The sequence below is a fragment of the Carcharodon carcharias genome, chromosome 3, assembly GCF_017639515.1.
Source record: "Carcharodon carcharias isolate sCarCar2 chromosome 3, sCarCar2.pri, whole genome shotgun sequence".
Classification (NCBI taxonomy): domain Eukaryota; kingdom Metazoa; phylum Chordata; class Chondrichthyes; order Lamniformes; family Lamnidae; genus Carcharodon; species Carcharodon carcharias.
The window spans coordinates 64,708,995-64,727,095 of NC_054469.1; the positions used below are offsets into that span (position 1 = coordinate 64,708,995).

An 18,101-nucleotide genomic window follows, 5' to 3' on the forward strand; every position below is an offset into this window, starting at 1 on the left:
TTTTCCAACACTCCTGAGCCCCACAGGTGGTAATCTCCACTGCAACTTCTGCCCAGGCTTCTGTGGTCAGAGAGCAGCCTCCTGATGACACCCCTGAGAAACAGCACCTACCGCCTTTCCTAGACAGTCTGGAGGGGAGTCTGCAGGGACCTGGTCTGGTCTGTGACATACAGCCTGTGATGTGGGGAATCCAGAGCTCGTGGCTTGCAGTGAGTGAATGACTATCGGGTGCCCTTTAAATATGGCACCTAGACCTTCGACCCCATGAGGTAATGGCAAGAACAGCAACTTCTTGTCTGCCTTTGCGAGATTCACCATACTCCTTGTGAGTGCATATGTAATGAGCTGAACAGTGCAGGATTGCGTGTGTCCCCCACCCCCCTAGTGGAACTCACTCTCAGTTCCACTCCCACTACCAAACCTAAACTCCAGAGGGAGAAGGTTCTGCCCAATGTTGCACTGCTAGTCAACAAGAAATGTCATGTAAATGTTGAACCAGTTGAATAAAATAGTTTGTAACTCCCTTGATGTGCTTGCGAACAGAAAACAGGCTAATATTGTAAACATCAATGTTGTCAGGAAGGAACCAGTCACAAAGATATTGAGGATGAATATCAGATTACATTTGTAGATTTTCCTGAAGGTGATAATACAGCTGAGCCCCAATTTCCCTTATCTCAGTCTCAAGTCTTTTTTCCCTTACCAGGTAGCTTTGTTTGGTTTTGTACACCCGTTGTGTTGCATCTCAGTGGGATTTGTTGGTGTGTCTGCTGCAGTGTTGTCCAACAGGACTTTGATGCTCTCCAAAATTGTTCAAAGCAGCATATTTGCCACATGGTTCAAAATATATCCGAATCTTTTAACCATTGCTCAGACATGAACTGGGATTGAAGGACAAGACTAAAGATGAGCATTAAAACACTGCACTGTGACAACAGCTCTGTCGAAGAATGTTTTCAGTGGTAGCAACTAATCACCATAAGGCATCCAGTTGTGGTGCAGCAACTAAAATATTTCAACTTCCTTTCACTTCCTTCAGTGGGGGCCTCTTTACCATATGCCTTAATGGATTCAGGCTACAGTTTTTTCTACGTCAAGGATTGTTTGTCCTGCAGGACTTTCTACTTATTTTCATCATCGCCATGGATTGTGTCAGGTAGAGTCTGAAACTGCGACCTCAGTCGAATGGGTTGCCACAAGATCCTAATGTCCATCTGATTAAAATCTCTCACTTGATGAAGAGAGTAAATTCACCATATGTCTGTGACTAATTCAACACATGTGGCAAGTGATGAGTGTATTGTACAACACTGGTCTGGTGTGTCACCTGACAACGTGGGCTCTTTCAAAAGGATGCTAACAGCACAGAAAGAGGCCATTCAGTGCATACTACCCGTGCTGGTCCTTGTTTGCCATCTGATATACTACTTCAGGACTTAGCTATATCACCAAAACAGCCAATAAAATTATACAGACATCTTATTCACTCTGTTTTGCAAAAATAAATCAGTCACTGGAACAGACAGTTATGAAAACCCAGTTTGAAGTTTCCCATGTAGCCTGTAGGGAACCATTTCTCTGCAACAAGAACAACAATTTGTATCAGCATAGTTTCTTTAACATAATAAACCATCCTAAGATGCTTCACAGGAGCGTTATAAACAAAATTTGACACCAAGCTGAGATAGCAGGTGACCCAAAGCTTGGTCAAAGATGTTTCAAGGAGGAAAGCAAATTAAGAGAGTTTTAGGGAGGGAATTTCTGAGCTTCATGCCTAGGTGTGATTAAAATCCGACACGGAAAGAGGCTAGAATTAGAGCAGATCAGGTATATCAGAGGGTTGTGGGGATGGAGCAGACTGCAGAGATGTTGAGGGTGGTGGTGGTGGTGGGGTAGGGGGTTGGGGGAGGGGGGGGTGGGGGGTTGGTGTTGGTGGAGGTACAGGGGGGTAGTGCAAGACCACTGCAGGATTTGGAAACAAGGACAGGAATTTTAAAATCAATTATTCGGAGCCAATGTAACTTAGCAAGCACAGGGGTGACGGCTGAATGGAATTTGGAACGAGTGTGAATATGGACAGCAGAGTTTTGGATGACTTCAGGTTTACAGAGGATAGAATGTGGGAAGCCAGCCAGGATTGCATTGGAATAGGGAGAGGCGGTGACATTGTCATTGGACTGGTAATCCAGAGACCCAGAATAATCCCACCATGCAAATCCCACCATTCATAAAAATCAGGAATTAAAAGCCTGATGATGCCAATGAAACCATTGTCAATTTTCCTAAAAACCTACCTGGTTTGCTGATGTCCTTTCTGCCATCCTCACCTGGCCTACATGTAACTCCAGACCCACAGTAATGTGGTTGACTCTTAAGTGCCCTTTGAATGGCCTAGCAAGCCACTCAATTGTAACCAACTGCTAAAAACTCAATAAAAAGGAATGAAACCGGACAGACGACCCAGTGTCGACTTAGGCTCTGGAAATGATAACGGCAAACTCAGCTCGGTCAACCTTGCAAAGTCTTGCTTCCTAACATCTTGGGACTTGTGCCAACTTTGGGAGAGCTGTCTCACAGACTAGTCAAGCATCAGCCTGATATAGTCATACTCATGGAATCATATCTTACAGATCATGTCCTAGACACCACCATCACCATCCCTGGGTATGTCCTGTACCACCGCAGGACGGGCGTAGCAGAAGTGGCAGTACAGTGGTATACAGCCGGGAGAGCGTTGCCCTGAGAGTCCTCAACATCGACTCTGGACCCCGTGAAGTTTCATGGCATCAAGTCAAACATGGGCATCACCCTCCCTCAGCTGGTGGATCAGTGCTCCCCAATGTTGAACACCACTTGGAGTAAGCACTGAGGGTGGCAAGGGTGCAGAATGTACTCTGGGTAGGGGAACTTCAATGTCCATCACCAAGACTGGCTTGGTAGGAGCACAACAGACCGAGCTGGTTGAGTCCTAAAGAATATAGATGCTAGACTGGGTCTGTGGAAGGTAATGAGGGAACCAACAAGAGGGAAAAACATACTTGACATCATCCTGACCAACCTGCCTGTTGCGGATGCAAATGTCCATGACTGTATTTGTGGGAGTGAGCACTGCACAGTCATTGTGGAGACGAAATCCTGTCTTCACACTGAGGATGTCCTCCATCATGTTGTGTGGCATGCTAATGGGACAGATTTCAAACAGATCTAGCAACTGAAGACTGGGCATCCATGAGGCTCTGTGGGCCATCAGCAGCAGCAGAATTGTACTCAACCACAGTCTGTAACCTCATGGCCCGGCATATCCCCCACTCTGCCATTACCACCAAGCCAGGGGATCAACTCTGGTTCAATGAAGAGTGCAGGAAGGCATGCCAGGAGCAGCACCAGGCATACCTAAAAATGAGGCATCAACCTGATGAAGCTATAACACAGGACTATTTGCATACGAAACAGCATAAGCAGCAAATGATAGACAGAGCTAAGCGGTTCCACAAATAATGGATCAGATCTAAGCTCTGCAGTCCTGCCACATCCAGTTGTGCATGGTAGTGGACAATTAAACAACTCACTGGAGGAGGAGACTCCACAAATATCCCCATCCTCAAAGATGGAGGAGCCCAGCACATCAGTGCAAAAGCAAAGGCTGAATTACTCGCAACAACCTTCAATCAGAAGTGCCGAGTGGATGATCCATCTCTGTCTATTCTGGAGGTCCCCAGAATCACAGAGCCAATTTGATTCACCCCACATGATATTAAGAAATGGCTGAAGGCACTGGATACTGCAAAGGCTATGGGCCCTGACAATATTCTGGCAATAGTACTAAAGGCTTGTGCTCCAGGTCTTGCTATGCCCCTAGCCAAGCTGTTTCAGTACAGCTACAACACTGGCACCTACCCAGCAATGTGGAAAATTGCCCAGGTATGTCCTGTACACAAAAAGCAGGACAAATCCAACCTAGCTAATTACCACCCCATCAGTCTACTCTCAATCAATGATGGAAGGGGTCATCAACAGTGCTATCAAGCAGCATTTGTTTAGCAGTATTCTGCTCAGTTTTGGATTCTGCCATGATCACTCAGCTCCTGACCTCCTTATAGCCATGGTTCAAACATGGACAAAAGACCTGAACTCCAGAGGTAAGGTGAGAGTGACTGCCCTTGACATCAAGGCAGCATTTGACTGAATGTGGCATCAAGGAGCCCTAGCAAAACTGGAGTCAATGGGAATCAGAAGTAAAATTCTCTGCTGGTTGGAGTCATACCTAGCCCAAAGGAAAATGGTTGTGGTTGTTGGAGTTCAGTCATCTCAGCTCCAGAACATCACTGCAGGAGATCCTCAGGGTAGTGTCCTCAGCCCAGCCATCTTCAGCTGCTTCAATGACCTTCCCTCCATCATAAGGTCAGAAGTAGGGATGTTTGCTGATGATTGCACAATGTTCAGCACCATTTGCAACTCCTCAGAAACTGAAGCAATCCATGTCCAAATGCAGCAAGACCTGGACAATATCCAGGTTTGGGCTGACAAGTGGCAATTAACATTTGCGCCACACAAGTGCCAGGCAATGACCATCTCCAATGACATTCAATGGCATTACCATCGCTGAATCCCCCACTATCAAACGTTCTGAGTGTTATCATTGACCAAAAACTGAACAGGACCAGCCATTTAAATACCATGGCTACAAGAGCAGGTCAGAGGCTAGGAACCTTGTGGCTCCCCAAAACCTGTCCACCATCTACAAAGCACAAGTCAGTGTGATGGAATACTATCCACTTGCCTGGATGAGTGCAGCTCCCACAACACTCAAGAAGCTTGACACCATCCAAGACAAAGTAGACCGCTTGACTGGCACTCCATCCACAAACATTCACTTCCTCCGCCACCAATGAACAGTAGTAGCAGTGTGCACCATCTACAAGATGCACTGCAGGAACTCACCAAGGCTCCTTATGCAGCACCTTCCAAACCCACGACAAGAGCAGCAGATACATGGGAACATCACCACCTGGAAATTCCCTCCAAGCCACTCACCATCCTGACTTGGAGATATATCGCCGTTCCTTCACTGTCACTGGGTCAAAATCCTGGAATGCCCTCCCTAACAGCACTGTGGGTGTACCTACACCACAGGGACTGCAGCAGTTGAACAAAGCAGCTCACCACCACCTTCTCAAGGGCAATTAGGGATGAGCAATAAATGCTGGCCTAACCAGTGACGCCCACATCCCATGAATTAATTTTAAAAAGGCAGGTCTAGAGGTAACAAAAACATAGATGAGGCTTTCAGAGCTGAGGCAGAGCAGAGTTGAGTGATGTTATGAAGATGGAAATATGCCACGTTAGTGATGCAGCATATATGAGGTCAGTAGCTCAACTCATGGTTAACTATGGCATCAAGTTTGAGAGCAGTCTGATTCAGCCTTAGACGGTTGCCAGGGAGATGGATAGAGTCGGTGGCTCAAGGGCAGAGTTTGTAGCGAGGACCAAGAACTATTGTTTCAGTTTTCCCAATTTAGTTGGGGGAGATTTCTGCTCATCCATTAGGATGTCAAACACGCAGTTTGATAATTTAGCAGCAGTGGAGGAGACAAGGGAGGTGAGTGTGAGGTAGAACTGGGGATCATCTGCATACATGTGAAAACTAACACTGTGCTTTCGGATTCTGTCTCAAGGGATGGGTCTCAGGCACAAGGTGAGCTTGAAGAGTGCATAAGCAGGGAAACTAGAGAATGATGCAAGTTCAGGGCTAGGGTCGGTGAGCTTTAGAGGACATTTACCCAGGTGAGCTGGAGGAAGAGAAGGAAATGGCAGAAGCAGCTGATTGATGGTCACAATCTTAGAAACAGTGAAGTCCACGAGCTCTGCACACTTGTTGTTGTAAGTGAGAGTGGAGGAGTTAGGAGAGGCAGATGTAAGGAGATAGTTGTGGTGAGGATAGGTAGCCAGCAGTTATCTTTGCATTCCAAGATGGTCCTGGAACAGTGAACAGTTTTGATAGACAAGAGTAGCACCCAAAAGTGCTTTACCTGGTTCAGCCAATCTGGCTAAAACCAGTTACCTACCACACTTTTTCAAGTCTTATGGGAGGGGAGATGAGGGTCATACCAGGGGTAATTGCTGGGTTGAGAAAGAGTCTTTTTTTTTTAAAGAGGAGACCATGGTATCAAAGTGGTGGTAAGGATGAGGTTGAGCAAATCAACAGGTGCATAAATATCACAGTGAACGGAAGACGATAGGTTACACACCCAAGATTCAAATATCATCTTGTAAGGCCAGCTGAAATAGAAGCAAGAGTAGACCATGTGGTTCCTTGATCCTTCTCCACCATTTAACAAGGTCATGACTGATCCTCGACCTCATCTTCACATTCCTTCCTGATTCCAATATCCTATGATTCCCTTTTCTTATTCATTTACAGGATGTGGGTATTGCTGGCTAGGCCAGCATTTATTCCCCATCCCTAATTGCCCTTGAGAAGGTGGTGGTGAGCTGCCTTCTTGAACCGCTGGTACATCCATAGCGTTGTTAGGAAGGCAGATTATAATCCAGCGACAGTGAAGGAAAGGTGAAATATTTCCAAGTCAGGATGGTGAGTGGCTTGGAGGGGACGGTCCAGGTGGTGGTGTTCCCATGCATCTGCTGCCCTTCTCTTTCTAGATGGTAGTGGTTGTGGATTTGGATGATGCTGCCTAAGGAGTCTTGGTGAATTCCTACTGTGCATCGGTGGTGGAGGGAGTGAATGTTTGTGAATAGGTGCCAATCAAGTGGGCTGCTTTGTCTTGGATGGTGCCAAGCTTCTTGAGTATGAAGTTTATCCTAAATTCTATCAATCTCAGCTTTGAATATACTGAACTACTGAGCAGCCATACCCTACTGTTATACAGAATTGCAAAGATTCACAACACTCAAGTAAATAAATTTCTGCTCCCCTCAGCCTGAAATGGCCACCCCCTTACCCTGAGACTATTTTCCTTAATTCTAAATCTCCAGCTAGGGGAAACGGCCTCTCAGTGTCTACCCTGTCAATGTATACGTTTCAATGAGATCACCTCTCAATTTCTTCAACTCCAGGGAGTATAGAATTCACTTCATAGGATAACCTTCTCAGCTCAGGGAACAATCAAGTGAACCTTTGTCACCACCCCTTTAAGGTACCTGTGAGGTCACACATTACCACAGGGAGCAGCAGACAACTGAGAGGGAGCAGGCCTGCCTGTATGTCCTGAGTCCTTTGAAGGGGGCAGTACTCCACATTAAAGGATCTGCAGTCCATACTGAGGCCGTTGTATCCACAATCACCTAAAGCAATGCAGATGGTTTGATCATGGACTTTTTGTCTACCACCCTAACCCCTGTCCCTCTCTCCCAACTGTACCCTTCTGCATTTCTGTTTTCAGATGCCCAAGACATGCCATCTGGTCAGCCAGCACAGCCTCACCATGATGGGCACGTGAACAGAAGTCTGATGAAGAAGTACTATCACTTGATCCAACACTCAGAAGCAACAGCTCAGACACCGGCAATATGCATCCTTTAGAGGTTAGTATAGAGTTGAGATCAGCATTTGGTGAATCATCAGGCATGAATGGGCTGCAGCCAGGTCAGGGGGAAAGAATAGTACGTATGCCAGTTCATGTGACGATGAGCTTGCAGACATGTTGTGCTGCAGAGGACTCAGATGAGGACTTTAATGAGGCAATATACAGGAACAGACTTGATGGGCATGCCCACAGGAATGCTTGGTTCATGTGCAAGGCTGCCTCTTGCCAATATCAAGGAGCCTGGAAGAGTCTTTTTCCAATTTGGCACAGAGATTGGAGCCCATCCTTTCCAGCCTGGAGATGGTGGCTAACTCTGTGATCCATTTGTTCCTACTTTCTGTTTCTATTCTTTAATCAATCCTCTACCTATGCTAATAAAATATTCTCGATCCTCAATCCTAACAGCTCTTATTTTGTGCAACAACTTTTCATGGGGCACCTTATCAAATGACTTTTGAAAACCCAAATATACTACATCCACTTGTTTTGTAATTTTGTTTTAGTATGTTGTCCTGGACTTTGTTTCTGTTTTTAGTTCTATCAGAATAAATAACTGGCAACACCAGATCGAACAGCAGCCACACAAACTGCTGAATCACTGTTCTTCACATAGCTGTATATAAGAATGGCAAATTGACTTGTAGAAGGCTCTCACTGACAAAAAAACATCATATATAGGAGCCTGGTTTTCCATTTAATATGACTGTGGCTGAACTTTGACATCAAATTCACTTTCCCACCATAACTCCACCACAGACTAAACTGTCCATCACAGACTAAAGGGTTCAGTATGATTCCCCTCAAATATTAATTTGTCGCAGAAACCAACCCAAAGTTGTAGAATTTAGTACTCACAATATCCAAGCTGTGTAATAATAAAATCGTGCTCTTCAATATTGTGAATGCTGACCAAATCTCCTTCCTCCTTTCGACAGGCTGACAAAGACTGTTGCCATGTTTTGCGATCTCGGCGTAGACTATAGCAATAACCTGCATATGACTGCCATCCTCCTGGGCAAGAAATGGGTGTATTGTCCTCTGAAAGACAGATTCAAATTAAGTTTGTTTTCAGTTGTATTCTAGTCCAGCAGATGTCATTGAACTTCAAAGGCAAGTGAAATACCATCCATTGAATCCAAATTCCTGTCACTTTCACTGCTGAGTTTTTACATTGGCCAGTAGGGATATGTAACTGGATCACTTGGTTCTTCGGGAATGTTTACTATCACTAAGCCACCACAGAAATCAAGCACAGATCCACACTAATGGACTATCGGGGATAATAGGTGTCGGTACAGAAAGGATCTAAAAACCACCTTCAGGGATGCTGTTACAGTTGCCTGGAGACTAATGGCAGAAGAATGAATATAGCAAGAGAGAGAGAGAGAGAGCGAGAGAGAGTTCTTCCAATGATTCAGTGAGCTTAAACAGTAAGTATCAAGTTCAATCCAGAGTCTTTACTAAATTAGCTGATCTTGACTTGGATGGTTTGTGGGCACTGCAACTGGCCTCAACAATCGTATCACGGAGGGAAGACTTCAGCTTGGCTGCCTATTTCTGAATTCTACTCACCGAGGGAATTGTGCATTGGATGTGGAATGGAGTGATCTCAGCTCTATACCAAGTCACTGTGAGGAACCTCATGAATAACTGCCACCTCGGTGAGGAGGGCATTTTTTTCAAGAGAAAGGGAAGGGATGGGAAAATAAAGAGGAAAAAGAAAATAAGAGCATAAACGCACTGAAAAACATGCTGATCCTCTGAGCACAAATACTGTTTCAGTGCAACAGAACTATACACTTGAGCAATGAATATTTCTTCATAAATAGACTAGGAGGCAAATATTTCATCTTCAACTTTTGGACAGAGTAGGTCACTGGACCATCATAGATTAGATGAAAAACAGCACTTATATTCCTTCCCCTACACCCCTGATAAAAATCAAGCTATGCTTCTCATCGTGCTACAATCGTTAAATTCCATATTCAGCAGATATTGGTTCTACTCTATTTTAGAAGAGCTAATTAACCCCAAAATGGCTGCCTTAGCTGGGAGACTATTCTGCTTGTCCACTATCAGGTGAGAAAGAAAGTTTCTTCTAATCTTTCATCTTCCTAGTGAATTTTGTACTTGTATTTTCTAGTTCAATGGTTTTCAAATATTTCTGTGTGGGGCACTGCTGGAATATTGACAAAGACTTGTGGACCTCTTGCAAAGATGAGCACATTCACAAAATTCCACCCCCTGCCCGACCACCTCCCGCAATTGCTAACATAATTCTGGGATGCCCACCGCCAACCTCCTGGCAAGTGCTAACTTCTAAAGACAGTATTAACTCCAAAGAAACATCTTGCTTTCATGTAGAAAATGTTTTCATTTATTATTATTCAATTTCAAAAATAAAGACTTGCATTTATCTCCCATGTTAATAACCTCACTAAAGGGATGTGGTGATATAGTGGTATTGTCACTGGACTGGTAATCCAGAGGCCCAGGGTAATGCTCTGGGGACCCAGGTTTGAATCCCAACATGGCAAATGGTAGAATTTGAATTCAGTAAAAATTTGGAATTAAAGTCTAATGATGACAAGAAACCAGTCAATTGTCATAAAAACCCATCTGGTTCACTAATGCCCTTTAGGGAAGTGTAGTACTTATGGTTTTGCTAAATGTTGGACAGTATCTTTAGGAATAGTCCTGTGATGTAAGATCACATGATCTGTGAAAACCAATGTGTTAGCAGCGCGGGCTACCTCCACAGTCAGTGTAGAGATAGAGATAAGTTGAAAGCACACATGTAGTCACTACTGGCTGTATTGTAAATAAACCTAATATTTCCACTTAGAAAGTTGTCTGCAGATCAACTCTATTACAAGTGGGTGACAAGGCCACACTATTACAGGAAGGATTTCTTCCATCCTTAACTGATCTGGCCTACATGTGACTCCAGACCCACAAACAGTGTGGTTGACTCTTAAATGCTCTCTGAAATGGCCTAGTAAGCCACTCAGTTGAATCAAACCACTAAAAAGTCTAAAAGGAATGGAACCGGACAGACCACCCAGAATCGACCTAGGCACTGGAAACAACAACGGCAAACTCAGCCCTGTCGACCCTGCAAAGTCCTCCTTACTAACCTCTGGGGCTAGTGCCAAAACTGGGAGAGCTGTTTGACAGGCTAGTCAAGCAACAGCCTGACATAGTCAGACTCATGGAATGATACCTTACATATAATATCCAATACTCCACCATCACCAAATGGAGAGAGAGACCCAGCACAGGTGTCGGCACAGTGGTATACAATCAGGAGGGTGTTGCCCTGGGAGTCCTCAATATTTGACTCCAGACCTCATGAAGTATCATGGCACCAGGCAACCATGGGCAATAAAACCTCCAGTTGATTACCACGTACTGTATGACCCCACCGCCCTCAACTGATGAATCAGTACTTGTCCATGTTGAACACCACTTGGAGGAAGCATTGAGGGTAGCAAGGGTGCAGAATGTACTCTGGGTAGGGGGCTTCAATGTCCATCACCAAGAGTTGCTCAGTAGCACCACCGCAGACCAAGCTGGCTGAGTCCTAATGGATATAACTGATAGACTGAGTCTGCAGCAGGTGATGAGGGAACCAACAAGAGGACTTGACCTCATCCTCACCAATCTGCCCGCCACAGATGCATCCATGACACTATCATTATGAGTGACCACTGAGCAGTCTTTGTGGAGATGAAGTCCCATCTGCACATTGAGGATACCCCTCATCGTGTTGTGTGGCACTACCATTGTGCGAAGAGGGATAGATTTCGAATAGATCGAGCAACTTAAGACTGGGCATCCATGAGGCGCTTTGGACCATCAGCTGCAGCAGAAATGTACTTAACCACAATCTGTAACCTCATGGCCCAGCATATCCCCCACTTTACCATTACACCAAGCCAGGGGATCAACCCTGATTCAATTAATGTGCAGGAGGACATGCCAGGAGCAGCACCGGACATACCTAAAAATGAGGTATCAACCTGGTGAAGCTATAACACAGGACTACTTGCATGCCAAATAGCATAAGCAGCAAGTGATAGACAGAGCTAAGTGATTCCACAACCAACGGATCGGATCTAAGCTCTGCAGTCCTGCCACAGCCAATCGTGAATGGTGGTGGACAATTAAACAACTCACCGGAGGAGGAGGGTCCACAAATACCCCCATCCTCAATGATGGTGGAGCCCAACACATCAGTGCAAAAGGTAAGGTTGAAGCATTCGCAAAAATCTTCGGCCAGAAGTGCCAAGTGGATGATCCATCTCAGCCTCTTCTGGAGGTCCCCAGCGTCACAGGTGCCAGTCTTCAGCCAATTTGATTCACTCCACGTGGCATCAAGAAATGGCTGAAGGCACTAGATAGTGCAAAGGCTAAGGGCCCTGACAATATTCTAGTAATAGTACTGAAGACTCGTGCTCGAGATTTTGCTACGCCTCTAGCCAAGCTGTTCCAGTACAGCTAAAACACTGGCATCAACCCGGCAATGCAGAAAATTGCCCAGGTGTGTCCTGTACACAAAAAGCAGGACAAATCCAACCTGGCCAATTACCACCCCACAGTCTACTCTCGATCATCAATAAAGTAATGGAACTGTTATCAAGCGGCACTTGCTTACCAATAACCTGCTCACTGACGCTCGGTTTGGGTTCTGCCAGGGTCATTCGACTCCTGACCTCCTTACAGCCTTGGTTAAAACATGGACAAGAGAGCTGAATTCCTGAGGTGAGGTGAGAGTGACTACCTTTGACATCAAGGCCACATTTGACTGAATGTGGCATCAAGGAGCCCTAGCAAAACTGGAGTCAATGGGAATCAGGGGGAAACTCTCTGCTGGTCGGAGTCATACCTACCACAAAATAAGACGGTTGTGGTTGTTGGAGGTCAATCATCTGATTGCAGGAGTTCCTCAGGGTGGTGTCCTAGGCCCAACTATATTCAGCTGCTTCATCAATGACCTTCCTTCCATCGTAATGTCAGAAGTGGGGATGTTTGCTGATGATTGCACAATGTTCAGCACCATTTGTGACACCTCAGATACTGAAGTCCATATCCAAATGCAGCAAGACCTGGACAATATCCAGGTTGGGCTGACAAATGGCAATTAACATTTGCACCACACATGCCAGGCAATGACCACCTCTAACAAGGGAGAATCTCACTATCACCCCTTGACATTTAATGGCTTTACCATCGCTGAATCCCCAACTATCAACATCTTGGTGTTTACCATTGATCAGAAACTGAACTGGACCAGCCATATAAATGCAGTGGCTACAAGAGCAGGTCAGAGGCTAGGAATCCTGCAACAAGTAACTCACCTCCTGACTCCCCAAAGCCTATCTACCATCTACAAGGCACAAGACAGGTGTGTGAGGAGGCACAAATCAGGAATACTCGCCACTTGCCTGGAAGAGTTCAGCTCCACCAACATGCAAGAAGCTTAACAGCATCCAGGACAAAGCAGACTGCTTGATTGGAATCCCATCCACAAACATTAACTCACTATATTTCATTACGCTCAGCAAATATTTATCCTGGTCAAAAAGAAGGACTCAATGAGAGCCACCACCTTCTCAAGGGAAATTGGGCAATAAATGCTGGCCCAGCCAGCAACACCCACATCCCATGAGTGAATAAAAATATATTTCATTGGGGCACAAAGAAATTCAGTGAGTCTTACAGGCAACAGGGAAAAAACACAAATGCTAATAACTGGCAGGTGGAATCTGGTGATTTTGCAAACTAAAGTCTGGGGGCTCAATTTGAAAATCTACATTCTAGTCCTACAATCATTCCCCAAGTTAAATAGCTTGCTTGCAACAACCTTATCTGCTCATTTTATTGAAGGTTTTACTTTGTTTCTTCTCCATTTTCTTTGTGGCAAAAATTAATTCAGTGATTCTGCTGTTTTCACTCAGTGATCCTACTGTTTTCACTCACTAATTCTGCTGCTTGAGCATTTCTTCATAACTTAGTCCTCTAAGTTCTGCACTCACCCTGGGTACTTGTCTATGAATCCTTTCTAATGTGTCCATATTTATTTTGAGATGATTGCCAAAATTACAGACAATATTACAGAATTGGTCTCACCATTGATTATGAGCTATTAAACCAAGGCCACACCTGCTCTGTTAGTTGGGTGTACAAAGATCTCACAACACTATTTTCAAGAACAGCAGGGGAGTTCTCCTCAGAGTCCTGGCCAATATTTATCCCTCAACTGACATCACTAAAAAGACACAGATTATTTGGTCATCATTACATTGTTGTTTGTGGAATCTTGCTGTGCATAAGTTGGCTTTGCATTTATTACATCACAACAGTGACAGTGCTTCAAAAAGGTACTTAATTATTTGGGGTTTTTTTGTTTTGTTTTATAATACCTCTGTGAAGCACCTTGCAATGTTTTATTACATTAAAGGCACAATATAAATACAAGTTGTTGAAAAGTACTTTGGGACACTTTGAGATCATGAAAGGCACCACATGCATTCAAGTTTCCTCTTTTTATTCTTTCATTTTTTCTTTCTATATTATGTCCTTATTCTAACTTGTAATCTAATGCCCTCCAAATATTTGCTTGACCAGTGACTGCCTTGCACTGACTATGCTTTCACCATGTGATTAATGAGCATCCCCAACCTCTTTTCTATGATTTCCCCCAATTTCTGTGTTACTTTAATTATTTTACTTACTTTTCTTGTGTTATTATTTATTGGTCCAGCTTCTTTTGTTTAGAAGCAGCTTGCATAAATTGTCTCTCCTTGCCATTGTAATGGCATCATCCATTATTATTGAATTTAACCTAAATCCACTGTTCACTGTTAAGCTTAAACGAGTGTTAAGCTTAAAATAGAACCCTTTCAAATGGACATGATGCCATTGAATTCCTAGGCTGGAGAATTTTCCAAGCAAACCATTTATAGTATGTTACTAGAAGTTTCTACATTTTGCGTTTATATGAAAAGCAGAAATCTGTAGATGAAGAAAACAACAGGTGGCCAGTTTAGGAGTCTGTCATCATGAGTTGGACGTGATTCAATAGAGATATGAATGATGGCCAGGATTCTCCAAAATGTGAGCGCTTATTTTGTAGTCAGCAGTGTTGAATCTTTGCGTTCTACTACCAAGCCTCCATTTAAAGTTGATCCCATGCTTCACATGATTTATTTTCCTGTTTCCTTCCTTTTTCCTTAGTACACACAATTAATCTAGAATTGTTGATGACTCACTGATCTTCCAACAATTGTAACACATTGCTTAAGTTGCAATTAGAGTACTTTGTGCCCTATTTTAGAAGGGATATTAAACAATAAACAGCAGACAAAGTAGATTGACCCAAACTTCCGATCGGCAATTCCCATGGAGCCATTGCATCGGGTCTTGCACAAGGTCCCAAAGTGCATCTTTGGGGGTGTGGGGCGTATGCCCGGTCTCCAACGATTCAGAGAACGGATGTTCTGGGCCAATGTTAATTTTGCAACAGAGGGAAGATGGATTAAGTTGCCGCTCTATGGATTGAATCTCAGAGTCAATGTGGAAAGATGTACTGCAACATGATCACATCCAATTTACACATAATTCTGGTGCAGAAATGGCATCTTTCCCCAATAGCTATTGGGAAAAGTCATTTTAAGGATTCACAGTTCATGTGTAGATGGTTATTTTAACACAACAGTTGGTCTATTTTGAAATACAGATTTTTAAAGAAGTGTTCAAAAATCACAGCAAATCTGTAGAAGTCATAACCAGTCAAGTGTGTCATCTATTGTTAAATATTAATCAATGAAAGTCTGCAGAGCTGTGTTGTTCTAGCTGTGAAATACTAAGGGCGGAATCATCCCAGATTTACACAAATTATGTTTTACCCCCCAAGCTGAAAGGGTGGCATTTCACATTGGATCGTCCCAAAGCCAGCGCATTAATAATGCATTCCTGAGAAACGCACCCTTTCCATGGTGAGCGGGCTCTCATTCGCCCATCACACCATCACCTTGTCGCTTCATCAAGCCAGTCACCACAATTAAAGTCCAGCTGTGTGCGCACATCTCAGTACTTCCAGCCTGCTGCATGGAAGACATGGCCCCCAAAGGCAAAAAGGCTGTAGCTCCCAGGTTTAATGACACGTCCATCAAACACCTCTTAGATGCAGTGGAGGTTCGTCATGAAGTCCTCTACCCCCACTCCGGCTGCAGGATGGGCAGCAACCTCACTAATCTGGCTTGGGAGGCGCTGGCAGCAGTGGTTAGCGCTAACGCCCTTCAAAAGAGGACAGCCACCCAGTGCCCTGAGAGGATGAACGATCTCCTCTGTTCCACCAAGATAAGATACTCTTCTCATCATTCTCAACTCTCACACTCACAAACCCATCACACATTCACAGGGCCCTCACTCACTGCCAGTTCAAAGGAAATCACCATTCACTCTCTCACACACACCTTCGTTGTCCTCATCCCAGTCGATGGGACCACTCACCATCTACACAGGCCAGTCATACTTATCATCTGACCTGGCAGGCATCCTGCTTACACTCTCTCCATCTCTATTCATGCTGGACATGCTGGCACACAAGAGGGTGAGGTCGAAGACCGGTGGAGGAATGCCTGATATCAAGGTCCTCACAGGCTTTGAAAATAGAGCCATCCAGCTGGCCAGCAAGGGTCTGGACCGGTCCTGTGCTGACGGTGAGGTCAACGGTGCTCAACCAAGTGAGGATCCAGCAGTGCAACATCCATCAGACACTATGCCATGTGCGATATGTTCTGTTTCACAGGCCACTGCCATGCATTAATTATCTCCCCATGCTTCCACAGGCACGTCTGCCAAACAGCCGACAGAGTCCATGACCCAGAGCCTCCATTCAAGGCCCAAGAAACCTCTGAAGAGGAATCTGAAGGCACCCTCCTTCAGGTCCCGTCGCAGCGCTCACTCACACCCTCCACCAGCGCAGAGACACACAATTCGGTGTGACCTGGCTTTACAGAAGCCTCGGGATCACAATCTGGTGAGCACATCACACTGTCTGATCCATTGCAAGCAGCGGCAGGGACTGCCCAGGTGTCCAGCACTCGGAGGGCTGCTGGAAGCCAGAGGTTTGCTGAGTCAGAGTCAGATGACAAGCCTCTGGACTTGGTCATGTCATAGTTGCTGGAGCTGTGAAGGCAAGCTTGGGAACATCAGGAAGGGATGTCCGTTGCACTCCTCAGATTGCAAGGCACGATTGAGGAGTCCATCCACCTTCAAGCTGAAGTGATAGCACCTGCATGTCAATGCACTGAGGACAACACTGGTAGGATGGCAGCTGCCATGGAGACCTTGGTCCAGGATGTCACTCCTGCTCTGCTGCATGGGCTGAACTCCATCGCTGATGCCACAGTTGGCTTCGAAAAGTGTGTACGTGAGAGGGATGCGGGACAGCTCAATCTCACTCCAGCTACCCTTTCTCCTCAAGGAGTCAGCATGGGGCCCTCAGGCACCCATAGGGAGGAGATCAGCAGGTGTATCTCCACCCCTGCCCCTGGGGCCATCCATCCAGGTGACTCAGGGAGTGTCCAAATCCCCTCCCCCTGTGACCTCAGCAACTCCAGCTCCACAGGTCGGAGGAGGTTGCCACTGCCACGCAGCAGGACCCGGAATGCAGGCTGGTGCCCTCCAGGTCTCGGCCCTCCAGAGGATACCTGCCAAAGTCTTCACAGACAGGGTGTAACAGACAGCTGGCTGCCTCCACTTCCGCTGTGGATGGCTGAGGAGCAACAAGGTGTAGCGGCTTGGTTAGGGAAGTTAAGAAGATGTAGTTGCATAAAATGGGCATGGGTGTTAATGACTTGTACATAATGTTCACTATTTTCAATAAATTTCCAAGAATGTCCCTCTGCCTATGGCTCCTTGTTCTGATGAGCAGTGTTCTTGTCACTTTCTGCGCAAGATAAAGGCAGGTGTCTCAGTCCAGGGCCTCTTCCCTGTGCTTTGTGCAGCCTTCAGATCAAAGTGATGCCCTGGCTTCACACTCCCTGGACACATTACTGATGCCTGCACCTCGATGGTGCTTGTCATTGCTGCCAGAATGTTGTGGGCAGACGTCACAGAGTTCCATCATTCTGTCCGTACGCTCTCAGAACCGTTGAACTGGGGCTGGCCCCCATCTCTTTAGCATGTTGGGAAAATGCTAGAGTCCATTATTAAGGAACAAATAGCAGGATATTTAGAAAAGCTTAATGCAAGTAAACAGATTCAACATGGTTTTGTGAAAGGGAAATCATGTTTGACAAATTTGCTAAAGTCCTTTAAGGATATAACAAGCAGAGTTGATAAAGGGGAACTGGCAGATGTAGTGTATTTGGATTTCCAGAAGGCATTTGATAAGGTTCCACATAAAGGGAGCAATCTCTGGGTGGAGCCAGAGGACATCGCTAGAGTGTTGAATGAATACCTCACATCCGTCTTCACCCAAGAGAATGAGGATGAAGGTATCGAACTCGGGGAGAGAGGTTCTTGAGCAAATTGATATAGGGAGTG

The 18,101-nt window shown here is 45.2% G+C and overlaps 1 protein-coding gene across 1 annotated transcript in view; it reads right to left on the bottom strand.

Annotated features, from left to right (window-relative positions):
- The window catches only part of mrc1a (mannose receptor, C type 1a), a 202,376-nt gene that overhangs the window by 98,271 nt on the left and 86,004 nt on the right, over nucleotides 1-18,101 (bottom strand). The window contains exon 7 of the mRNA XM_041184946.1: nucleotides 8,400-8,582. Coding sequence (XP_041040880.1) covers nucleotides 8,400-8,582 — 183 coding nt within the window. The remainder of the gene's footprint in view (nucleotides 1-8,399; nucleotides 8,583-18,101) is intronic.